Source organism: Mustelus asterias, chromosome 15, assembly GCF_964213995.1.
Source record: "Mustelus asterias chromosome 15, sMusAst1.hap1.1, whole genome shotgun sequence".
NCBI classification, from domain to species: Eukaryota; Metazoa; Chordata; class Chondrichthyes; order Carcharhiniformes; family Triakidae; genus Mustelus; species Mustelus asterias.
Window position 1 is genome coordinate 63,980,390 of NC_135815.1, and position 26,343 is coordinate 64,006,732.

Sequence of the window (26,343 nt, forward strand, 5' to 3'; positions counted from 1 at the left end):
AGCTAATCCCAATTGCCCGCGTTAGCCCATATCCCTCTATACCCATCTTACCCATGTAACTGTCTAAATGCTTTTTAAAAGACAAAATTGTACCCGCCTCTATGACTATCTCTGGCAGTTTGTTTCAGATACTCACCACCCTCTGTGTGAAAAAATTGCCCCTCTGGACCCTTTTGTATCTCTCCCCTCTCACCTTTAAACTATGCCCTCTAGTTTTAAACTCCCCTACCTTTGGGAAAAAATGTTGACTATCTAGCTGATCTATGCCCCTCATTATTTTATAGACCTCTATAAGATCACCCCTCCGCCTCCTACACTCCAGAGAAAAAAGTCCCAGTCTATCCAGCCTCTCCTTATAACTCAAACTATCAAGTCCCAGTAGCATCCTAGTAAATCTCTTCTGCACTCTTTCTAGTTTAATAATATCTTTTCTATAATAGGGTGACCAGAACTGTACACAGTATTCCAAGTATGGCCTTACCAACGTCTTGTACAACTTCAACAAGACATCCCAACTCCTATGTTCAAGGTTCGGACCAATGAAACCAAGCATGCTGAATGCCTTCTTCACCACTCTGTCCACCTGTGACTCCACTTTCAAGGAGCTATGAATATGTACCCCTAGATCTCTTTGTTCTGTAACTCTCCCCAACGCCCTACCATAAACTGAGTAAGCCCTACCCTGGTTCAATCTACCAAAATGCATTACCTCGCATTTATCTAAATTAAACTCCATCTGCCATTCGTCAGCTCACTGGCCAATTGATCAAGATCCCGTTGCAATCGGAGATAACCTTCTTCACTGTCCACTATGCCACCAATCTTGGTGTCATCTGCAAACTTACTAACCATGCCTCCTATATTCTCATCTAATTCATTAATATAAATGACAAATAACAGTGGACCCAGCACCGATCCCTGAGGCACACTGCTGGTCACGGGTCTTCAGTTTGAAAAACAACCCTCTACAACAACCCTCTGGCTTTTGTCATCAAGCCAATTTTGTAACCATTTAGCTACCTAACCCTGGATCCCGTGAGATTTAACCTTATGCAACAACTTACCATGCAGTACCTTGTCAAAGGCCTTGCCAAAGTCCATGTAGACAACATCAACTGCACTGCCCTCATCGACCCTTTTGGTTACCCCTTTAAAAACTCAATCAAATTTGTGAGGCATGATTTTCCATTCACAAAGCCATGCTGACTGTCCCTAATCAATCCTTGCCTCTCTAAATGCCTGTAGATTCTGTCTCTCAAAATACCTTCCAACAACTTACCCACGACAGATGTGAGGCTCACCAGCCTGTAGTTCCCAGGTTTTTCCCTGCAGCCCTTTTTAGACAAAGGCACAACATTTGCCACCCTCCAATCTTCAGGCACCTTGCCTGTGACTAAAATGATTCAAATATCTCTGCTAGGGGACCCGCAATTTCCTCCCTAGCCTCCCACAATGTCCTGGGATGCACTTCATTAGATCCTGGGGATTTATCTACCTTGATGCGCTTTAAGACTTCTAGCACGTCCTTCTCTGTAATATGTACACTCCTCAAGACATCACTATTTATTTCCCTAACGTCCATGCTTTCCGCAACAGTAAATACAGATGAGCAATATTCATTGAGGATCTCGCCCATCTCTTATGGATCCGCACATAGATGACCTTGTTGATCCTTAAGAGGCCCTACTCTCTCCCTAGCTACTCTTTTCCTTTACGTATGTAAGGGACTGAGGAAAATTTGTGGGGAAGACATTTACCAGTGTTCTTTGTCCCTTGTGGGCTTCAGTGTCCTGTTTGCCGGGCGGGTGCTGTGAACAGGATGCTGTTGGTTGAGTGATATGGGCTGGGCCAATGGGATTGCTCTGGGAGCGGGAGGAAAAAAAGGCGCCAGGAAGTGAAGCAGCTGCAGAGCTGAAGAGGGAGTGTGCAGAGAGAGAGAGAGCTTTTTCTAGGCAGTAAGAATTCGGTTTGGAGTGAGAGGCAGCCAGGCATTCCCCTGCCTGTTCTTTTCATTACTGCCGAGGAGGACAGCCTTCAGCGCACTCGACCTACTTTGCTGCACGGATAGCTCGCGGCACCTCTGCCTCCTGCGGCATCATCTTCCACACGTGTGTTTCTTCTGGACTGTGTGTGTGTGTGTGTGTGTGTGTGTGTGTGTGTGTGTGTGTGTCGTGAGTAACTGGTGGGGACTATACAGTCCAACTGGAACAGTATCTACAAATATGTTACTGAGGATGAGTTTCCCCATGTGTGCACCAACGGATGGGCCCCAATGGTTATAGATCAGAGCTCACTGTTTTATGTCTGTTAATTATATTTGTTATTACATTTATTTTTGATATTCCGGTTACAGTACTGATGTTTATGGGTAAACAGGGAATTAGCCAAATCAACATCAACCGCTAGGAATTCGGGATCCTGTTGATTGAATATTTAAATAGTAGCCCCATATAGTGGTCAGCAGGGGGTTACACGTAGTTGTAGAAGCACTTTGGATTCTCCTTTGCCCCTTATCTGCCAAAACACAAATTCCCACTCCCCTGCCACATTAGTTTAAACCCACACAAGCCAAACTAGCAAACCTCCCAGCTGAGATATTGGTGCCCCTCCAGTTCAGGTGTAACCCATCCTTCTTGTACACCCTCCCTGGAAGACATCCCAATGATCTAAGAAACTGAAACCCTCCCTCCTGCACCAGTTCTTTATCCACGTGTTCAGCTACACTATCTCTCTGTTCCTAGCCTCACTAGCACAGGGTGTAATCCTGAGATTACTACCCTGGAGGTCCTGCTTTTCAATCTGCTATCCAACTCCCTAAATTGCCGTTGCTGGACCTCACTACTCTTTCTACCTGTCATTCGTGCCGATGTGGACAATGACATCTGTCTGATTTCCCTCCCGTTTAAGGATGCTTTGCACCTGCTCAGAGACATCCAGGACCCTGGCACCAGGGAGGCAAACTGCCATCCTGGAGTCCCTTTTGCAGCCACAGAAGTGCATATCTGTGCCCCTAACTATTGAATCCCCTACTACTATTGCTTTGCTACGCCTTGTACCCCCAGTCTGTGCAACAGGGCTAGCCGTGATGCCTTCGTTCTGGCCACTGCTGTTGCTGTCCCCTGATGGAACTTCCCCCTCATCAGTATCCACAATGGCATACTTGTTAGATAGGGGGACAGCCATAGGGGATCCCTGCACTGACTGCCTACCCCGTCTTCCTGAACCTTGGGTGTGACCACATCTCTGTAGCTGTCGTCTATAACAATTTCAGCTAATTGTGTGCTCCTCAGTGCCTCCAGCTGCTGCTGTAACCTATTTATGTGTTCAGTGAGCATCTGCAACTGGATACATTTCCCACAAATGTTGTCCTCAGGGATACTTGAAATGTCCATGAAATTCCACATTGTGCAATTAATTCGTGGGTGATCTGTGTGCTAACTTCCATCCATCTTGATTCCATAACCCTTAACCATAGAATCATGGAACGGTGCAGCATAGAAGGAAATCATTTGGCAATCGAGTCTGCATGGTTCCTTTGAAGAATAATCCAGTTAGTCCCACTCCCCTGTTTTTTCTTTTCTCCCGTATCCCTTCATATTATTTTCCTTCAGTATTTATCCAATTCCCTTTTGAAATCTGTTGTTGAATATATATGCATGATTCTATCACTGTTGAGCCTAATTGCTGCTTGTACTTTTTTCTGTCATCCTAGCTGCTTTTGACGATCACCATTAATCACTGTAATTGGAAACAGTATTTTTTAGACTACCAAACCCCTTCATGATTTTGTGCATCTCCATCAAATCTCTTAGCCTTTTCTATTTACAACTGTCTGCTCCAAGGAAAACCACCCCAACTTCTCCAGTCTATCCATGAACTGCAATTTCTTGGCTCTGAAACCATGGTAGTAAATCACTCCTTAACCCTCTCCAAAGCCTCTCCATGTTCTTCTAAAGACTGGTGCCCACAATTGTGCAAATTACTCCCTCCACATGAGAATTGTTTTCTTTTATAAAAATGCCAATCTAGTAATGGAATGGAAGAGTGGCATGGAGACATAGTGGTGAGCACTGCTGCCTTACGCGCCAGGAATGCAAGTCTGATTCTGGCCTTGGGTAACTGTGAGGAATTGCACGTTCTCCTCATGTCTGCGTGGGTTTCCTCCGGGTGCTCCACAGTTTCTCTCACAGTCCAAAGATTTGCAGGTCAGGTGGATTGGCCATGCTCAATTGCCCCTTGGTGTCCCAAGATGTGTAGGTTAACTGGATTAGCCATGGTAAATGCATAGGGATAGGGCGATGGGCCTGGGTAAGATGCTCTATTGGAGTCGATGCAGTACCAATGGGCCGAATGGCCATCTTCTGTACTGCAGCAATTCTCTGGTATAGCTCTATGATGTTGAGGATAAAGGAATTCAAACTGGGTTCAATTCCATAATTAAAATCAGTCATTCCTGATGCGTATTTTTTATTATTCATGCAAGACTAGTTGTTGTTCTATGTCATTATGACACATTTTCAGTTTTTGTTCTGTGACATAATTTGGTAATCATGAGTCTCAGAATTTAACTTTCAAAATTTAAAATGTAATGATTACAATTATTCTAATACCAGTTCTGATAAACTATATGAATTCATAATTTGTTTAAGTTACTACCATTTCTCCCAATATGCACCAAAGATGTATTTCCAATAAATTGAGTCTACGTACAAAGTGATCAATGTGCAGTCTTGGTTAAGTATGTGTGGAATGAAATGCTTAGTTTAGTTGAAGCCCAGACTGGAAAGTAAAGTTACCTTTTAAACCTTAGACTCACACCCAAGATTGGTTTCCCGTGGAGTGAAATCCGCAATATCTCCTTCAATGACAAGAAATTTGTCATCAAACCCATCGACAAGAAGGCACCGGTAAGTTTTGCACTTTTGGTTTATTTTTCAGATTTACCTTGCAGGTATTACTTTTCATTCTAAATGCTTAAGATCTATTCTCTTGTGCATCAATGCTTGGATTTCATTGCAAAAGATTTTTCTTCAAGAAGTTGACTTTCATAGTGTCATAGAATCACACAGTGCAGAAGAGGCCCTTTGGCACATCGAGTCTGAGCTGACATGCGAGAAACACTTGACTTCCCACCTAATCCCATTCACCCGCACTTGGCCCAAAGCCTTGAATTTTTCGACATGCCAAGTGCTCATACAGGTACTTTTTAAAGGATGTGAGGCAACTCACCTCTAGTACCCTCGCAGGCAGTGCATTCCAAGCTATCTGCATCCTCTGGATAAAAGACTTTTCCTCACATCCCCCACAAACCACCTGCCCCTCACCTTGAACGTATGTCTGTTTATAACTGACTATTTAACTAAGGGAAAAGGCGACTCCTTATCCACTTTGTCCATGTCTCTCATAATCTTGTACATCTCGATCAGGTCGCAGCTCAGTCTTCTCTGCTCCACAAAAACAACCCAACCCCACCCAAACTCTCTTCACAGCTTAAATGTTCCATCACAGGCAACATTCTGGCACCCTCTCCAGTGCAATTACATTCTTCCAATAATGTGGCGACCAGAACTGCACACAGTACGCTAGCTGTGGCCTCACCAAAGTTCTATACAACTCCAACATGACTTCCCTGTTTTTATAATCTATGCCTCGATTGACAAAGCCATGATGTGGAGATGCCAGCGTTGGACTGGGGTGGGCATAGTAAAAAGTCTCACAACACCAGCTTAAAGTCCAACAGGTTTATTTGGAATCGCGAGCTTTCGGAGCGCTGCACCTTCATCAGGTGAGTGAAGAGGTAGATTCACATACACGGCATACATAGGCGAAGACACAATTGCAAGATAATTACAGATTGGAACGTGAAGAATGGTTGGAATGCGAGTATTTACAGTAATCAAATCTTACAGGTACAGACAGTGCAAGTGGAAAGAGGGATGATCACAGGTTAAAGAGGTGTCAATTATCTCAAGTCAGGACAGTTAGTAGGATTTTGCAAGCCCAGGCCAAATGGTGGGGGTTGCATATAGAGTCATAGAGGTTTACAGCATGGAAACAGGCCCTTCGGCCCAACTTGTCCATGCCACCCTTTTTTTAAAAAAACCCTTAAACTAATCCCAATTGCCCGTATTTGGGCCATATCCCTCTATACCCATCGTACCCATGTAACTATCAATGCATTTTAAAAGATAAAATTGTACCCGCCTCTACTACTACCCCTGGCAGCTTGTTCCAGACACTCGCCACCCTGTGTGTGAAAAAATTGCCCCTCTGGACACTTTTGTATCTCTCCCCTCTCACCTTAAACCTATGCCCTCTAGTTTTAGACACCCCTACCTTTGGGAAAAGATATTGACTATCTACCTTGTCTATGCCCCTCATTATTTTATAGACCTCTGTAAGGTCACCCCTCAGCCTCCTACGCTCCAGAGAAAAAAGTCCCAGTCTATTCAGCCTCTCCTTATAACTCAATCCATCAAGTCCCGGTAGCATCCTAGTAAATCTTTTCTACGCTCTTTCTAGTTAGATATCCTTTTTATAATAGGGTGACCAGAACTGCACACAGTATTCCAAGTGTGGCCTTACCAATGTCTTATACAACTTCAACAAGACGTCCCAACTCCTGTATTCAATGTTCTGACCGATGAAACCAAGCATGCCGAATGCCTTCTTCACCACTCTGTCCACCTGTGACTCCACTTTCAAGGAGCTATGAACCTGTACCCCTAGATCTCTTTGTTCTGTACTCTCCCCACCACCGTACGATTGACTGAGTAAGTCCTGCCCTGGTGCAGATTTTGGCAAGGTGTAAAAGTAACAGGTTTGTTATAGAACATAGAAAAACTACAGCACAAACAGGCCCTTCAGTCCACAAGTTGTGCCGAACACATCCCTACCTTCGAGACCTACCTATAACCCTCCATCCTATTAAGCTCCATGTACTCATCCAGGAGTCTCTTAAAAGACCCTATTGAGTTCGCCTCCACCACCACTGACGGCAGCCGATTCCACTCGCCCACCACCCTCTGTGTGAAACACTTACCCCTAACATCTCCCCTGTACCTACCCCCCAGCACCTTAAACCTGTGTCCTCTCGTAGCAGACATTTCCACCCTGGGAAAAAACCTCCGAAAGTCCACCCGATCTATGCCTCTCAACATCTTATAATCCTCTATTAGGTCTCCTCTCATCCTTCGTCTCTCCAAGGAGAAAAGACCAAGCTCCCTCAATCTATCCTCATAAGGCATGCCACTCAATCCAGGCAACATCCTTGTGAATCTCCTCTGCACCCTTTCAATCTTTTCCACATCCTTCCTATAGTGAGGCGACCAGAACTGAGCACAATTATGATGAGAGATTTTTACTTGCCCTATATTGGCTGGGACTCACTCAGTGCTAGGGCCGTGGATGGGGCAGAGTTTGTAAGGAGCATCCGGGAGGGCTTCTTGAAACAGTATGTAGATAGTCCAACTAGGGAAGGGGCCATACTGGACCTGGTATTGGGGAATGAGCCTGGCCAGGTGGTCGATGTTTCAGTAGGAGGAGCAGTTCGGGAAAAGTGATCACAATTCAGTAAGCTTTAAGGTACTGATGGATAAAGAAAAATATAGTCCTTAAGTTAAGGTGCTAAATTGGGGGAAGGCTAATTACAACAAAATTAGGCAGAACTGAAGAATGTAGATTGGGGGCAGATGTTTGAGGGCAAATCAACATCTGGCATGTGGGAGGCTTTCAAGTGTAAGTTGATAGGGAGTTAGGACCGGCACATTCCTGTAAGGATGAAGGATAAGTATGGCAAGTTTTGGGAATCTTGGATAACGAGAGATATTGTGAGCCGAGTCAAAGAGAAAAAGGAAACATTTGTCAAAGCTAGGAGGCTGGGAACACACGAAGTACGTGTGGAATACAAGTAGAAAGTAGAAAGAACTTAGGCAAGGAGTAAAGAGGGCTAAAAGGGGTCACGAAAAAACATTGGCCAGCAGGATTAAGGAAAATCCCAAGTCTTTTTATACATATATAAAGAGCAAGAGGGTTGGCCCACTCGAGGTCAAGGGAAGGAATCTATGCGTGGAGCCAGAGGAAAAGGGTGAGATATTAAATGAGTATTTTGTGTCCGTATTCACCAAAGAGAAGGACTTTGTGGATGAGGAGTCTGGGAAAGGGTGTGTGGATAGTTTGAGTCATGTTGAGATCAAAAAGGAGGAGGTATTGGGGTTCTTGAGAAACATTAAGGTAGACAAGTCCCCAGGCCCTGATGGGATATGCCCCAGAATACTGAGAGAGGCAAGGGAGGAAATTGCTGGGGCCTTGAGAGAAATCTTTGTATCCTCACTGGCTACAGGGGAAGTCATGATGTGGAGATGCCGGCGTTGGACTGGGGTAAACACAGTAAGAAGTTTAACAACACCAGGTTAAAGTCCAACAGGTTTATTTGGTAGCAAAGGAGCACTTTGGAGATAGTGACCACAATTCGGTGTCTTTTGTTATTGCAATGGAGAGGGATAGGGCCGTACGGCAGGGCAAGATTTACAATTGGGGGAGAGGTAATTATGATGCGATTAGGCAAGAATTAGGGGGCATAAGTTGGGAACAGAAACTGTCAGGGAAAGGCACTAATGAAAAGTGGAACTTTTTCAAGGAACAAGTACTGGGTGTCCTTGATAGGTATGTCCCTGTCAGGCAGGGAGGAAATGGCCGAGTGAGGGAACCATGGTTCACGAAAGAGGTGGAATGTCTTGTGAAAAGGAAGAGGGAAGCTTATGTAGGGATGAGGAAACAAGGTTCAGATGGCTCGATTGAGGGTTACAAGTTAGCAAGGAATGAGCTGAAAAAGGGGCTTAGGAGAGCTAGGAGGGGACATGAGAAGTCCTTGGCTGGTCGGATCAAGGAAAACCCCAAGGCTTTTTACTCTTATGTGAGGAATAAAAGAATGACCAGGGTGAGGTTAGGGCCGGTCAAGGACAGTAGTGGGAACTTGTGTATGGAGTCAGTAGAGATAGGCGAGGTGATGAATGAATACTTTTCTTCAGTGTTCACCAAGGAGAGGGGCCATGTTTTTGAGGAAGAGAAGGTGTTACAGGCTAATAGGCTGGAGGAAGTAGATGTTCGGAGGGAGGACGTACTGGCAGTTTTGAATAAACTAAAGGTCGATAAGTCCCCTGGGCCTGATGAAATATATACTAGCATTCTTTGGGAGGCAAGGGATGAGATTGCAGAGCCTTTGGCTTTGATCTTTGGGTCCTCGCTGTCCACGGGGATGGTGCCAGAGGACTGGAGAATGGCGAATGTTGTTCCTCTGTTTAAGAAAGGGAATAGAAATGACCCTGGTAGTTATAGACCAGTTAGTCTTACTTCGGTGGTTGGTAAATTGATGGAAAAGGTCCTTGGGGGTGGGATTTACGACCATTTAGAAAGATGCGGATTAATCCGGGATAGTCAGCACGGATTCGCGAAGGGCAAGTCATGCCTCACAAATTTGATAGAATTTTTTGAGGAGGTAACTAAGTGTGTTGATGAAGGTAGGGCAGTTGATGTCATATACATGGATTTTAGTAAGGCGTTTGATAAGGTTCCCCATGGTCGGCTTATGATGAAAGTAAGGAGGTGTGAGATAGAGGGAAAGTTGGCCGATTGGATAGGTAACTGGCTATCTGATCGGAGACAGAGGGTGGTGGTGGATGGAAATTTTTCAGACTGGAGGCAGGTTGCTAGCGGAGTGCCACAGGGATCAGTGCTTGGTCCTCTGCTCATAGAAATCATAGGAATCATAGAAACCCTACAGTGCAGAAGGAGGCCATTCGGCCCATCGAGTCTGCACCGACCACAATCCCACCCAGGCCCAACCCCCACATATTTACCCACTAATCCCTCTAACCTACGCATCTCAGGACTCTAAGGGGCAATTTTTAACCTGGCCAATCAACCTAACCCGCACATCTTTGGACTGTGGGAGGAAACCGGAGCACCCGGAGGAAACCCACGCAGACACGAGGAGAATGTGCAAAGTCCACACAGACAGTGACCCGAGCTGGGAATCGAACCCGGGACCCTGGAGCTGTGAAGCAGCAGTGCTAACCACTGTGCTACCGTGCCGCCCCTGTGCTACCGTGCTCTTTGTGATTTTTATTAATGACTTAGAGGAGGGGGCTGAAGGGTGGATCAGTAAATTTGCTGATGACACCAAGATTGGTGGAGTAGTGGATGAGGTGGAGGGCTGTTGTAGGCTGCAAAGAGACATAGATAGGATGCAAAGCTGGGCTGAAAAATGGCAAATGGAGTTTAACCCTGAGAAATGTGAGGTGAGTCATTTTGGTAGGACTAATTTAAATGTGGATTACAGGGTCAAAGGTAGGGTTCTGAAGACTGTGGAGGAACAGAGAGATCTTGGGGTTCATATCCACAGATCTCTAAAGGTTGCCACTCAAGTGGATAGAGCTATAGTGTGTTAGCTTTTATTGATGTGGAGATGCCGGCGTTGGACTGGGGTAAACACAGTAAGAAGTTTAACAACACCAGGTTAATGTCCAACAGGTTTATTTGGTAGCAAAAGCCACACAAGCTTTCGAGGCTCTGAGCCCCTTCTTCAGGTGAGTGGGAATTCTGTTCACAAACAGAACTTATAAGACACAGACTCAATTTACATGAATAATGGTTGGAATGCGAATACTTACAACTAATCCAGTCTTTAAGAAACAAAACAATGGGAGTGGAGAGAGCATCAAGACAGGCTAAAAAGATGTGTATTGTCTCCAGACAAGACAGCCAGTGAAACTCTGCAGGTCCACGCAACTGTGGGAGTTACAAATAGTGTGACATAAATTCTGATTCTAGGATCGCATGATAAAGACTCAGGAGGAAAAAAGCAGAAATATTTATGTGAAATAGTGTGACATAAACCCAATATCCCGGTTGAGGCCGTCCTTGTGTGTGCGGAACCTGGCTATCAGTTTCTGCTCCGCGACTCTGCGCTGTCGTGTGTCGCGAAGGCCGCCTTGGAGAACGCTTACCCGAATATCAGAGGCCGAATGCCCGTGACCGCTGAAGTGCTCCCCAACAGGAAGAGAACAGTCTTGCCTGGTGATTGTCGAGCGGTGTTCATTCATCCGTTGTCGCAGCGTCTGCATAGTTTCCCCAATGTACCATGCCTCGGGATATTGGGTTTATGTCACACTATTTCACATAAATATTTCTGCTTTTTTCCTCCTGAGTCTTTATCATGCGATCCTAGAATCAGAATTTATGTCACACTATTTGTAACTCCCACAGTTGCGTGGACCTGCAGAGTTTCACTGGCTGTCTTGTCTGGAGACAATACACATCTTTTTAGCCTGTCTTGATGCTCTCTCCACTCCCATTGTTTTGTTTCTTAAAGACTGGATTAGTTGTAAGTATTCGCATTCCAACCATTATTCATGTAAATTGAGTCTGTGTCTTATAAGTTCTGTTTGTGAACAGAATTCCCACTCACCTGAAGAAGGGGCTCAGAGCCTCGAAAGCTTGTGTGGCTTTTGCTACCAAATAAACCTGTTGGACTTTAACCTGGTGTTGTTAAACTTCTTACTTAGCTTTTATTAACAGGGGGTTGGAGTTTAAGAGCCGTGGGGTTATGCTGCAACTGTACAGGACCTTGGTGAGACCACATTTGGAATATTGTGTGCAGTTCTGGTCACCTCACTATAAGAAGGATGTGGAAGCGCTGGAAAGAGTGCAGAGGAGATTTACCAGGATGCTGCCTGGTTTGGAGGGTAGGTCTTATGAGGAAAGGTTGAGGGAGCTAGGGCTGTTCTCTCTGGAGCGGAGGAGGCTGAGGGGAGACTTAATAGAGGTTTATAAAATGATGAAGGGGATAGATAGAGTGAACGTTCAAAGACTTTTTCCTCGGGTGGATGGAGCTATTACAAGGGGGCATAACTATAGGGAGATATAGGAAGGATATCAGAGGTAGGTTCTTTACGCAGAGAGTGGTTGGGGTGTGGAATGGACTGCCTGCAGTGATAGTGGAGTCAGACACTTTAGGAACATTTAAGCGGTTATTGGATAGGCACATGGAGCACACCAGGATGATAGGGAGTGGGATAGCTTGATCTTGGTTTCAGATAAAGCTCGGCACAACATCGTGGGCCGAAGGGCCTGTTCTGTGCTGTACTGTTCTATGTTCTAAAAGCCACACAAGCTTCCAAGGGAATAGGGGAGATCCTAAATGAATACTTTGCATCGGTATTCACGAAGGAGAGGGGCGTGTTAACCGGGAGTGTCTTGGAGGGAGGTGTTGACCCATTAGAGAAAATCTCCATTACAAGAGAGGAAGTGTTAGGTTTTTTAGGGAACATTAAAACTGACAAAGCCCCAGGGCCTGATGGCATCTATCCTCGACTGCTCAGGGAGACGAGAGGTGAAATTGCTGGGCCTCTGACGGAAATCTTTGTCCCTTCTTTGGACACGGGTGAGGTCCCTGAGGATTGGAGGATAGCGAATGTGGTCCCGTTGTTTAAGAAGGGTAGCAGGGATAACCCAGGAAATTATAGGCCGGTGAGCTTGACGTCCGTGGTAAGGAAGTTGTTGGAGAGGATTCTTAGAGACAGGATGTATGTGCATTTAGAACGGAACAATCTCATTAGTGACAGACAGCATGGTTTTGTAAGAGGGAGGTCGTGCCTTACAAATTTGGTGGAGTTTTTTGAGGAAGTGACAAAAACGGTTGATGAAGGAAGGGCCGTGGATGTCGTCTATATGGATTTCAGTAAGGCATTTGACAAAGTCCCACATGGCAGGTTGGTTAAGAAGGTTAAGGCTCATGGGATACAAGGAGAAGTGGCTCGATAGGTGGAGAACTGGCTTGGCCATAGGAGTCATGATGTGGAGATGCCGGCGTTGGACTGGGGTAAACACAGTAAGAAGTTTAACAACACCAGGTTAAAGTCCAACAGGTTTATTTGGTAGCAAAAGCCACACAAGCTTTCGAGGCTCTGAGCCCCTTCTTCAGGTGAGTCACCTGAAGAAGGGGCTCAGAGCCTCGAAAGCTTGTGTGGCTTTTGCTACCAAATAAACCTGTTGGACTTTAACCTGGTGTTGTTAAACTTCTTACTGTGTTGGCCATAGGAGACAGAGGGTAGTGGTCGAAGGGTCTTTTTCCGGCTGGAGGTCTGTGACCAGTGGTGTTCCGCAGGGCTCTGTACTAGGACCTCTGCTATTTGTGATATATATAAATGATTTGGAAGAAGGTGTAACTGGTGTAATCAGCAAGTTTGCGGATGACACAAAGATGGCTGGAATTGCGGATAGCGAAGAGCATTGTCGGGCAATACAGCAGGATATAGATAGGCTGGAAAATTGGGCGGAGAGGTGGCAGATGGAATTTAATCCGGATAAATGCGAAGTGATGCATTTTGGAAGAAATAATGTAGGGAGGAGTTATGCAATAAATGGCAGAGTCATCAGGAGTATAGAAACACAGAGGGACCTAGGTGTGCAAGTCCACAAATCCTTGAAGGTGGCAACACAGGTGGAGAAGGTGGTGAAGAAGGCATATGGTATGCTTGCCTTTATAGGACGGGGTATAGAGTATAAAAGCTGGAGTCTGATGATGCAGCTGTATAGAACGCTGGTTAGGCCGCATTTGGAGTACTGCGTCCAGTTCTGGTCGCCGCACTACCAGAAGGACGTGGAGGCATTGGAGAGAGTGCAGAGAAGGTTTACCAGGATGTTGCCTGGTATGGAGGGTCTTAGCTATGAGGAGAGATTGGGTAGACTGGGGTTGTTCTCCTTGGAAAGACGGAGAATGAGGGGAGATCTAATAGAGGTATACAAGATTATGAAGGGTATAGATAGGGTGAACAGTGGGAAGCTTTTTCCCAGGTCGGAGGTGACGATCACGAGGGGTCACGGGCTCAAGCTGAGAGGGGCGAAGTATAACTCAGACATCAGAGGGACGTTTTTTACACAGAGGGTGGTGGGGGCCTGGAATGCGCTGCCAAGTAGGGTGGTGGAGGCAGGCACGCTGACATCGTTTAAGACTTACCTGGATAGTCACATGAGCAGCCTGGGAATGGAGGGATACAAACGATTGGTCTAGTTGGACCAAGGAGCGGCACAGGCTTGGAGGGCCGAAGGGCCTGTTTCCTGTGCTGTACTGTTCTTTGTTCTTTGTTCTTTCGGAGCTCCAAGCCCCTTCAGGGTTTCAGAAGGGGCTTGGAGCTCCGAAAGCTTGTGTGGCTTTTGCTACCAAATAAACCTGTTGGACTTTGACCTGGTGTTGTTAAACTTCTTACAGGGGAAGTCCCAGAGGATTGGAGAACAGCCAATGTTGTTCCTTTGTTTAATAAGGGTGGCAAAGATAATCAGGCTAATTATAGGCCAGTGAGCCTTACATCAGTGGTAGGGAAATTGTTGGAGAGGATTCTTCGAGACAGGATTTATTCCCACTTGGAAATAAGTGAATGTATTAGTGAGAGGCAACATGGTTTTGTGAAGGGGAAGTCGTGTCTCACGAACTTGATCGAGTTTTTCGAGGAAGTGACAAAGATGATTGATGAGGGGAGGACAGTGGATGTTGTCTACATGGACTGCAGTAAGGCCTTTGACAAGGTCCCCCATGGCAGACTGGTGCAGAAGGTGAAGAAGTCGCATGGGATCAGAGGTGAGCTGGTGAGGTGGATAACGAACTGGCTCGGTCATAGAAGACAGAGGGTAGCAGTGGAAGGGTGTGTTTCTGAATGGAGGGCTGTGACAAGTGGCGTTCCTCAGGGATCAGTGCTGGGACTTTTTCTGTTTGTAATATATATAAATGATTTGGAGGAAAATGTAACTGGTTTAATTAGTAAGTTTGCGGACGACACAAAGGTTGGTGGATTTGCAGACAGCGATGAGGACCATCAGAGGATACAGCAGGATATAGATCTGTTGGAGAATTGGGCGGGAGAGATGGCAGATGGAGTTTAATCCGGATAAATGTGAGGTAATGCATTTTGGAAGGTCTAATACAGATAGGAAATATATAGTAAATGGCAGAACCCTGAAGAGTATTGATAGGCAAAGGGATCTGGGTGTACAGGTACACAGGTCACTGAAAGTGGCAACGCAGGTGGAGAAGGTAGTCAAGAAGGCAAACGGCATGCTTGCCTTCATCGGCTTGGGCATTGAGTTTAAAAATTGGCAAGTCATGTTGCAGCTTTATAGAACCTTAGTTCGGCCGCACTTGGAATATAGTGTTCAATTCTGGTCGCCACACTACCAGAAGGATGTGGAGGCTTTGGAGAGTCTACAGAAAATATTTACCAGGATGTTGCCTGGTATGGAGGGCATTAACGATGAGGAGAGAACAAAGAACAGTACAGCACAGGAAACAGGCCCTTCGGCCCTCCAAGCCTGTGCCGCTCCTTGGTCCAACTAGACCAATCGTTTGTATCCCTCCATTTCCAGGCTGCTCATGTGACTATCTAGGTAAGTCTTAAACGATGTCAGCGTGCCTGCCTCCACCACCCTACTTGGCAGCGCATTCCAGGCCCCCACCACCCTCTGTGTAAAAAACGTCCCTCTGATATCTGAGTTATACTTCGCCCCTCTCACCTTGAGTCCATGACCCCTCGTGATCGTCACCTCCGACCTGGGAAAAAGCTTCCCACTGTTCACCCTATCGATCCCCTTCATAATCTTGTACACCTCTATTAGATCTCCCCTCATTCTCCGTCTTTCCAAGGAGAACAACCCCAGTCTACCCAATCTCTCCTCATAGCTAAGACCCTCCATACCAGGCAACATCCTGGTAAACCTTCTCTGCACTCTCTCTAACGCCTCCACTTCCTTCTGGTAGTGCGGCGACCAGAACTGGACGCAGTACTCCAAATGTGGCCTAACCAGCGTTCTATACAGCTGCATCATCAGACTCCAGCTTTGGAGTCTGAGAGGTTGGAGAAACATGGTTTGTTCTCACTGGAACGAAGCAGGTTGAGGGGCGATCTGATAGAAGTCTACAAGATTATGAAAGGCATGGACAGAGTGGATAGTCAGAAGCTTTTTCCCAGGGTGTGGAAGAGTCAATTACTAGGGGGCATAGGTTTAAGGTGCAAGGGGCAAGGTTTAAAGGAGATGTACGAGGCAGATGTTTTACACAGAGGGTGGTGGGTGCCTGGAACTCGTTGCCGGGGGAGGTAGTGGAAGCGGATACGCTAGTGACTATTAAGCGGCATCTTGACAAATACATGAATAGGATGGGAATAGAGGGATACGTTCCCCGGGAGGGTAGGGGGGTTTAGTTAAGTCGGGCAGCATGGTTGGTGCAGGCTTGGAGGGCCGAAAGGCCTGTATCTGTGCTGTAATTTTCTTTGTTCTTTGTTTGTTATCCTTTGCCTGGCCTATGACATGCACCCGCAACCAATTGAAATGTTCAGGGCCTTTCAATGTTTGCAGGTTCTTTGGTCATTTTTTTGGGGATACTCGCCTCATTACAGGAAGGATGTGGAAAAGATTGAAAGGGTGCAGAGGAGATTTACAAGGATGTTGCCTGGATTGAGTGGCATGCCTTATGAGGATAGGCTGAGGGAGCTCAGTCTTTTCTCCTTGGAGAGACGAAGGATGCGAGGAGACCTAATAGAGGTATATAAGATGTTGAGAGGCATAGATGGGTGGACTCTGAGGCTTTTTCCCAGGGTGGAAATGGCTGCTACAAGAGGACACAGGTTTAAGGTGCTGGGGGGTAGGTACAGGGAAAATGTTCGGGGTAAGTTTTTCACACAGAGGGTGGTGGGCGAGTGCAATCGGCTGCCGTCAGTGGTGGTGGAGGCAAACTCCATAGGGTCTTTTAAGAGACTCCTGGATGAGTACATGGGACTTAATAGGATGGAGGGTTATAGGTAGGCATAAAAGGTAGGGATATGTTCGGCACAACTTGTGGGGCTGAAGGGCCTGTTTTGTGCTGTAGTTTTCTATGTTTCTCCATGTTTCTAATAACAATCAAAATTGGCGAAGGTTAATTCTTAACCCCTCTTTCATCTTTTGGGTCTGTTAAATTAACATGGCAGTGAAAATTTCCTGTGGATCAAAGCAATGGATTCACTTTGGTTACCAAGCATTTGTTCCAAACTATGCACGACTCACATTAGACCATTTGCTTTTGCAGTGTGTCACACTTTGACATGAGCCATTATCATGGTAAGCGTGCAGTATTGAAAATCAATACAAGCATAGAATCCTTACAGTGCAGAAGGAAGCCATTTGGCTCATCAAGCCCGTGCTGATAACTGTCCCACCTAGGCCCTAACCCCGTAACCCCACGTATTTACCCTGCTTGTCCCCCTGACACAAAGGGGCAATTTAACATGGCCAAATCAATGTAACAGGCACTGGGAAGAAACTGGAACACCTGAAGGAAACCCATGTAGACACGGTGAGAACATGCAAACTTCACACAGACAGTGAACCGAGGCCAGAATTGAATCTGGGTCCCTGGTGCTGTGAGGCAGCAGTGCATGGCACTGTGCTGCCCATGTAAGGAAGTGAAACTCCTTTGAACTTTTTGAACTGAATTTCTTCTTCAAAATATGAATTCCTTTTTCTGCACTTTGCTTCTTGGACTGACCTTTGTCTCTTTTTTCCTGAGATTAGATCTGGATTGTTCTGGCAGAAACATAAACATAATTAAGCAGAATGGCAGCCTCCCTTGCTTTTATTGCTTAGTGCTGGTTCCAATGTCTTGTGAACTGCATTTTTCCACCATCTAAAATGAAACTGGAGACTTTGAATGACATATCCAAAATATTGAATTGTCTGAGTGTTGTAATATTGCAAAATGTGTATGTTCTGCAATCACTTGACTAATAAACTATATGCATCCAGAGGATACTGATTCTTGGCAAACTGCAAAGCATCATCTTCTGTCCACTTGCATTGTTGGTACATAGTAGTAGACAGTGAAAACTGAAAAGAAGGAGCAAAAGTGTAGGCAAATTTCAGAAATCTAACAGAAAATATGGCATGTGTCAGGTACAGAATGCAATCAAATCCAGGCAGGATAGATTGTACAGGAAGAAATTGAAATAGGATACAAGAACAAAGAAAAGTATGGCACAGGAACAGGCTTCGGCCCTCCAAGCCTGTGCCGATTATGATGGCCTAACTAAACTTTTTTAAAAAAACCTTCTGCCCTTACTCGGTCCATGTCCTCTTTTTCCCTCCCTATTCATGTACCCATCCAGATGCCTCTTTAAATGCTGCTAATGTACCTGCTTCCACCACCACCTCTGGCAGCATGTTCCAGGCACCCACCACTCTGTGTGGAAAAACTTCCCCCACACACCTCTCTCAAACTTCTGCCCTCTCACCTTGAACCTATGCCTCCTTGTAATTGACACTTCTACCCTAAGAGAAAGCCTTTGACTATCCACCCTGTCTATGCCCCTCAATCTTGTAGACCTCTAGCAGGTATCCCCTTAGCCTCCGTCTTTCCAGTGAAAACAATCCTAGTTTATTCAACCTGTCCTCATAGTCAACACCTCGACACTAGGCAACATCCTGGTGTACCCTCTTTGCATTCTCTCCAAAGCTCCCATGTCCTTCTGGTAGTGTGGTGACCAGAACTACACTCAGTACTCCAAATGCAGCTTAATCAAGCTTTTGCAACATGATTTCCCAACTATTGTACTCAGTGCCCCAGCTGATGAAGGCAAGCATGCCATGTGCCTTCTTAATCACCTTGGCCACTTTAGGGAAATTTGGACCTACATGCCCAGATCCCTCTGTACGTTAATGTACCTAAGGGTTCTACCATTTACAGTTTAATTCTCAGCTACATTTGATCCTCCAAAATGCATCACCTCGCATTTGTCTGGATTAAACTCCATCTGCCACTTTAGCATGGCCAATACACCTAAAATACAGCATGGCCAATACACCTAACCCTCACATCTTTGGACTGTGGAGGGAAACTAGAGCACGCAGAGGAAACCCATGCAGTCATGGGGAGAACGTGAAAACTTCACACAGTTTCCTCCAGATCATCTATACATACTACAAATAACAGTGCTCCCAGTACTGATGCCTGCAGAACACCACGAGCTACAGACCTCCATTCTGAAAAACACCCTTCCATTGCTGCTACTCTCCTCCATAACCAAGCCAGTTCTGTATCCATCTCGCCAGCCTACCCCCAATCCCATGTGATTTTACAAAGAACAATACAGCCCTCCAAGCCCACGCCGCTCCCTGGTCCAAACTAGACCATTCTTTTGTATCCCTCCATTCCCACTCCATTCATGTGGCTATCCAGATAAGTCTTAAACGTTCCCAGTGTGTCTGCCTCCACCACCTTGCCTGGCAGCGCATTCCAGGCCCCCACCACCCTCTGTGTAAAATACGTCCTTCTGATATCCGTGTTAAACCTCCCTCCCCTCACCTTGAACCTATGACCCCTCGTGAACGTCACCACCGATCTGGGAAAAAGCTTCCCACCGTTCACCCTATCTGTGCCTTTCATAATTTTATACACCTCTATTAGGTCACCCCTCATCCTCCGTCTTTCCAGTGAGAACAACCCCAGTTTACCCAATCTCTCCTCATAACTAAGCCCTTCCATACCAGGCAACATCCTGGTAAACCTCCTCTGCACTCTCTCTAAAGCCTCCACGTCCTTCTGGTAGTGTGGCGACCAGAACTGGGCACAGTATTCCAAATGCGGCCGAACCGACGTTCTATACAACTGCAACATCAGACCCCAACTTTTATACTCTCTGCCCCGTCCTATAAAGGCAAGCATGCCATATGCTTTATTCACTACCTTCTCCACCTGTGACGTCACCTTCAAGGATCTGTGGACTTGCGCACCCAGGTCCCTCTGCGTATCTACACCCTTTATGGTTCTGCCATTTATCGTATAGCTCCCCCCTTCATTAGTTCTACCAAAATGCATCACTTCGCATTTATCTGGATTGAACTCCATCTGCCATTTCCTTGCCCAAATTTCCAGCCTATCTATATCCTTCTGTAGCCTCTGACGATGTTCCTCACTATCTGCAAGTCCAGCCATTTTCGCGTCGTCCGCAAACTTACTGATCACCCCAGTTACATCTTCTTCCGGATCGTTTATATAAATCACAAACAGCAGAGGTCCCAATACAGAGCCCTGCAGAACACCACTAGTTGCAGGCATCCAGCCGGAAAAAGACCCTTCCACTACCACCCTCTGTCTTCTGTGACCAAGCCAGTTCTCCACCCATCTAGCCACCTCCCCCTTTATCCCATGAGATCCAACCTTTGGCACCAACCTACCATGAGGGACTTTGTCAAACGCTTTACTAAAGTCCATATAGATGATATCCACGGCCCTTCCCTCGTCAACCATTCTAGTCACTTCTTCAAAAAACTCCACCAGGTTAGTGAGGCATGACCTCCCTCTCACAAAACCATGCTGACTATCGTTAATGAGTTTATTCCTTTCTAAATGCGCATACATCCTATCTCTAAGAATCCTCTCCAACAACTTCCCGACCACGGACGTCAAGCTCACCGACCTATAATTTCCCGGGTTATCCTTCTTAAATAACGGGACCACATTAGCTATCCTCCAATCATCTGGGACCTCACCTGTGTCCAGTGCCGAGACAAAGATTTGCGTCAGAGGCCCAGCGATTTCATCTCTTGTCTCCCTGAGCAGCCTTGGATAGATTCCATCAGGCCCTGGGGATTTGTCAGTCTTTATATTCCCTAAAAAACCTAACACTTCCTCCCTTGTAATGGAGATTTTCTCTAACGGTTCAACACTCCCCTCCGAGACACTCCCAGTCAACACATCCCTCTCCTTTGTGAATACCGACGCAAAGTATTCATTTAGGATCTCCCCTACTTCTTTGGGCTCCAAGCATAATTCCCCACTTTTGTCCCTGAGAGGTCCGATTTTTTCCCTGACAACCCTTTTGTTCCTAACGTATGAATAAAATGCCTTGGGATTCTCCTTAATCCTGTCTGCCAAGGACATTTCGTGACCCCTTTTTGCCCTTCTAATTCCTCGTTTGAGTTCTTTCCTACTTTCTTTGTATTCCTCCAGAGCTCCCTCCGTTTTTAGCTGCCTGGAACTAACGTATGCCTCTTAATTTTTGTACCAGTCTGCCATGTGGGACCTTGTCAAACACCTTACTAACGTGCATATAAACTACATCCACAACTCTTGCTTCATCAATTATCTTTGTCACTTCTTCAAAAAACTCAGTCACGTTGGTGAGACATGACCTGACCTTCCCCGTATAAAACCATGCTGCCTGTCACTAACTAGTTCATAGAGTCATAGAAGTTTGGTCCTTCGGCCCAATTTGTCCATGCTGCCCAATTTTTTTCCACTAAGCTAATCCCAATTGCCTGCATTTGGCCCATGTCCCTCTATACCCATCTTACCCATGTAACTGTCTAAAAGTTTTTTAAAAGACAAAATTTTACCTGTCTCTACTACTGCCTCTGGCAGCTCGTTCCACACACTCACCACCCTCTGAATGAAAAAATTGCCCCTCTAGACGCTCTTGTATCTCTTTCCTCTCCCCTTAAACCTATGCCCTTTAGCTTTAGACTCCCGTACCTTTGGGAAACGATGTTGTCTATCGAACTCATCTATGCCCCTCATTATTTTATAGACCTCTATAATATAATAAATGTCATTATTTAAATGGCGTCACGGTACCACAGTGGTTAGCACTGCTGCTTCACAGCTCCAGGGTCCCGGGTTCGATTCCCGGCTCGGGTCACTGTCTGTGTGGAGTTTGCACATTCTCCTCGTGTCTGCGTGGGTTTCCTCCGGGTGCTCCGGTTTCCTCCCACAGTCCAAAGATGTGCGGGTTAGGTTGATTGGCCATGCTAAAATTGCCCCTTAGTGTCCTGGGATGCGTAGGTTAGAGGGATTAGTGGGTAAATATGTGGGGGTAGGGCCTGGGTGGGATTGTGGTCGGTGCAGACTCGATGGGCCGAATGGCCTCTTTCTGCACTGTAGGGTTTCTATGTTTCTAATATCACCCCTAAGCCTCCTTCGCTCCAGGAAAAAAAGTCCCAGTCTTTCCAGCCTCTCCTTGTAACTCAAACCATCAAGTCCCGTCAGCATCCTAGTAAATCTTTTCTGCGCTCTTTCTAGTTTAATTATATCTTTGTACAACTTCAACAAGACATCCCAACTCCAGTATTTAATGTTCTTTTCTTCCAAATGCGCATATATCTTGTCCCTCAGTATCTTCTCCAAAAGCTTCCCGACCACTGACATTCAGCTCACCAGTTTATAATTTCCTGGATTATCTCTGCTTCCTTTAACAAAGAACAACATTGGCTGTTCTTCAGTCCTCTGGAACCTCGCCTTTGGTCAAAGAGGATGTGAAGATATCTGTTAAGGCTCTGTTCCATCCGCAGACCCCACGGATTCCTTGCCCTCATCTACATTGAACACTTGCCACTTCCCTCCTGGGTTTGAATACGGATCGCTTCAGTTCGTACTCTTCTAGACCCCGGTGCTCTGCAGTTTCGGGCAATATAGCCCACCTTCCGACAGTTTCAGCACTGAACTCCCTATGTCCAACAACTGGATCTGTGTGATCCCCCTCAGCCACAAAGGCGGCATTCCTCGGGCCGTGAGTAATTCTTCAATGTCTCTACCACCTTGTGCTCCCTCGCACAGTGCGCAGCCTTCGTCAGTCCATTCCATGGTGACTGTGATTTCAAATCCCGCCTTAAACTCCAGCTGCAATTCTGCCAATAATCCTCATTGAATTGTCTCCTGATGGAGGGGTCCCATAGCGCATCCTGCAAGAAAACCCAAAATTCACAATGCTCAGCGAGGCTTTTGAGGGAAACCACAAATATGATAATGGTCTCGCCCTCCATCTAGTCCTGCTTGTAAAACTGGAAACACTCCACAATCAGCAGCAGTGCTGGTGCAAAGTGCCCCTCCAATACTGTACACAACTCCTGAAATGGCTTCTTCGTCAGTTTCTCCGGTTGAAAGTAGGCTTCCAAGATGCCGAAAGTTTTGCTTCCCATTGTGCTCAAAAAGACTTGCACAATGAGGTGGTGCACCACCCTATTCATGGTGACAAAAATACTGACTGTTTGATGTAGGCCATCCACGACTCCATTTCTTCATTGAACACCCCTATTGTACCAAATTTCCCCTGGCTGCAGGGGTTTCCATGCCCCTGAACTGGCTGAAGCCTGTTTTTCCTGCGCTGGTTCCTGCACTTGCTTCTCCCCGAGCACTCAGTGTTGCAATCTCCTGACAACTGAGTCTTTTTCCGATCGTCCGTAACCCGATGCCAGTGACAGTCGTGGAGACTGACTTGCAACCATTGACGGCACCTGAGTTCTACCACTAGCTGTTTCCCGCGATGTCCTCTTAACCCCGTGGTCCTACCCGTCCCCCAAAAGTTTCCTTTTTTTTATGCTGTACACTGTGGATCTCCAGACGCTCCGTGTTAAAGGTCCCGACCCTTCACCTTATGAACCGTCGAACACTCCAACCTTCGTTGCCAGTGTTAAATTCCTTAGTACCAAGGAGTTCCCTCAAGAACTGCTCCACAGCTGGGCATCAGGGAACACGGATCTTAATTCAGTCTACTCGCTCCACAGTCCAAGTGATAATTGCCCCCTCAGGGTGCTTCCCAGTCAGCTCACCCCACACCCTGGGTCACATGACCCTTTACCTTAAAGGGGCTATGCCCCAACGTATACATAACACGACCCAGATTAATTCCCACTTTTTATGAAGTTTGAAAATACGTCTGATAATGTTACACAGTAAGAAGTCTCACAACACCAGGTTAAAGTCCAACAGGTTTATTTGGTAGCACAAGCTTTCGGAGTCTCGTTCCTTCTTCAGGTGAGTGAGGAGTTGGGTTCACAAACAAGGCATATATAGACACAAACTCAATTTACAAGATAATGGTTGGAATGCGAGTCTTTACAGGAAATCGAGTCTTGAAGGTAGACAATGTGAGTGGAGAGAGGGTTAAGCACAGGTTAAAGAGATGTGTATTGTCTCCAGCCAGGACAGTTAGTGAGATTTTACAAGCCCAGACAAGTCGTAGGGGTTACAGATAGTGTGACATGAACCCAAGATCCTGGTTGAGGCCATCCTCATGTGTGCGGAACTTGGCTATCAGTTTCTGCTCAGCGATTCTGCGTTGTCGTGTGTCATGAAGGCCGCCTTGGAGAACGCTTATCCGAAGATCAGAGGCTGAATGCCCGTGACTGTTGAAGTGTTACCCAGGAACACTCCTGCCTGGTGATTGTTGAGCAGTGTTCATTCATCCATTGTCGCAGCGTTTGCATGGTCTCCCCAATGTACCATGCCTCGGGACATCCTTTCCTGCAGCATATCAGGTAGACAATGTTGGCCGAGTCGCAAGAGTATGTACCATCGATGAAGACTAACATCTCGCCAAGGCCATTCCCACACCCCCACTAATTGCCTTCAAACAACCGCTCAATGTTCCAGGGTACAGATGCTATAGAAAGATAGGACAGGAGGTAAGAGAGGAGGGGGACTTGCACTTTTGATTACGGAAAACATCATGGCCGTACGGAAAGGGGATATACCCGAGGGTTCGGCCGCTGAGTCTATATGGGTAGAACTGAGAAATAAGAAGGGGGAAATCACTTTGATAGGGTTGGACTATAGGCCCCCAAATAGTTGGTGGGAAATTGAGGAGTGAATATGTAAGGAGATTACAGATAGCTCCAAGCAAAATAGGGTGGTAATAGTCAGAGATTTTAACTTTCCCAACATTGACTGGGACAGCTGTAGTATTAGAGGGTTGGATGGAGAGAAATTTGTTGAGTGTATTCAGGAGGAATTTCTCATTCAGTATGTGGATGGCCCGACGAGAGAGGGGGCAAAACTTGATCTCCTCTTGAGAAATAAGGAAGGACAAGTGACAGAAGTGTTAGTGAGGATCACTTTGGGACCAGTAACCATAATTCTATTAGTTTTAAGATAGCTATGGAGAATGATAGGTCTGGCCCAAAAGTTAAAATTCTAAATTGGGGCAAGGCCAATTTTGATGGTATCAGGCAGGAACTTTCAAAAGTTAATTTGGGAAGGCCAAGGGACATAGAACATAGAACATTACAGCGCAGTACAGGCCCTTCGGCCCTCGATGTTGCGCCGACCAGTGGTACCAATCTAAAGCCCCTCTAATCTACTTTTCCAATATCATCCATTTGTTTATCCAATAACCATTTGAATGGTCTTAATGTTGACGAGTCCACTACTGCTGCAGGCAGGGCATTCCACGCCCTTACTACTCTCTGAGTAAAGAACCTACCTCTAACATCTGTCCTATATCTCTCACCCCTCAATTTAAAGCTATGTCCCCTCGTGCTAGCCAACACCATCTGAGGAAAAAGGCTCTCACTATCCACCCTATTTAATCCTCTGATCATCTTGTATGCCTCTATTAAGTCACCTCTTAACCTTCTTCTCTCTAATGAAAACAACCTCAAGCCCCTCAGCCTTTCCTCATATGATTTTCCCACCATACCAGAACAAAGAGATCTAGGGGTGCATGTTCATAGCTCCTTGAAAGTCACAGGTGGACAGAGTGGTGAAGAAGGCATTCAGCATCCTTGGTTTCATTGGTCAGAACATTGAATACAGGAGTTGGGACGTCTTGTTGAAGTTGTACAAGACATTGGTAAGGCCACACTTGGAATACTGTGTGCAATTCTGGTCACCCTATTACAAAGAACAAAGAACAGTACAGCACAGGAAACAGGCCCTTCGGCCCTCCAAGCCTGTGCCGCTCCTTGGTCCAACTAGACCAATCGTTTGTATCCCTCCATTCCCAGGCTGCTCATGTGACTATCCAGGTAAGTCTTAAACAATGTCAGCGTGCCTGCCTCCACCACCCTACTTGGCAGCGCATTCCAGGCCCCCATCACCCTCTGTGTAAAAAACATCCCTCTGATATCCGAGTTATACTTCGCCCCTCTCACCTTGAGCCCGTGACCCCTCGTGAACGTCACTTCTGATCTGGGAAAAAGCTTCCCACTGTTCACCCTATCTATTCCCTTCATAATCTTGTACACCTCTATTAGATCTCCCCTCATTCTCCGTCTTTCTAGGGAGAACAACCCCAGTTTACCCAATCTCTCCTCATAGCTAAAGGATAGCTATTATAGAAAGGATATTATTAAACTAGAAAGAATGCAGAAAAGATTTACTAGGATGCTACTGGGACTTGATGGTTTGAGTTATAAGGAGAGGCTGGATAGACTGGGACTTTTTTCCCTGGAGTGTAGAAGGCTGAGGGGCGATCTGAAAGAGGTCTATAAAATAATGAGGGGCATAGATCAGCTAGTCAATATCTTTTCCCAAAGGTAGGGGAGTCT

The 26,343-nt window shown here is 46.1% G+C and overlaps 1 protein-coding gene across 3 annotated transcripts in view; it reads left to right on the plus strand.

The window, feature by feature from the left end:
- ezrb (ezrin b) overlaps positions 1-26,343 on the plus strand; it is a 297,539-nt gene that overhangs the window by 183,890 nt on the left and 87,306 nt on the right. For all 3 annotated transcript variants that reach the window (XM_078229989.1, XM_078229987.1, XM_078229988.1), the window contains exon 8: positions 4,811-4,907. In XM_078229989.1, the coding sequence (XP_078086115.1) occupies positions 4,811-4,907 (97 nt within the window). The remainder of the gene's footprint in view (positions 1-4,810; positions 4,908-26,343) is intronic.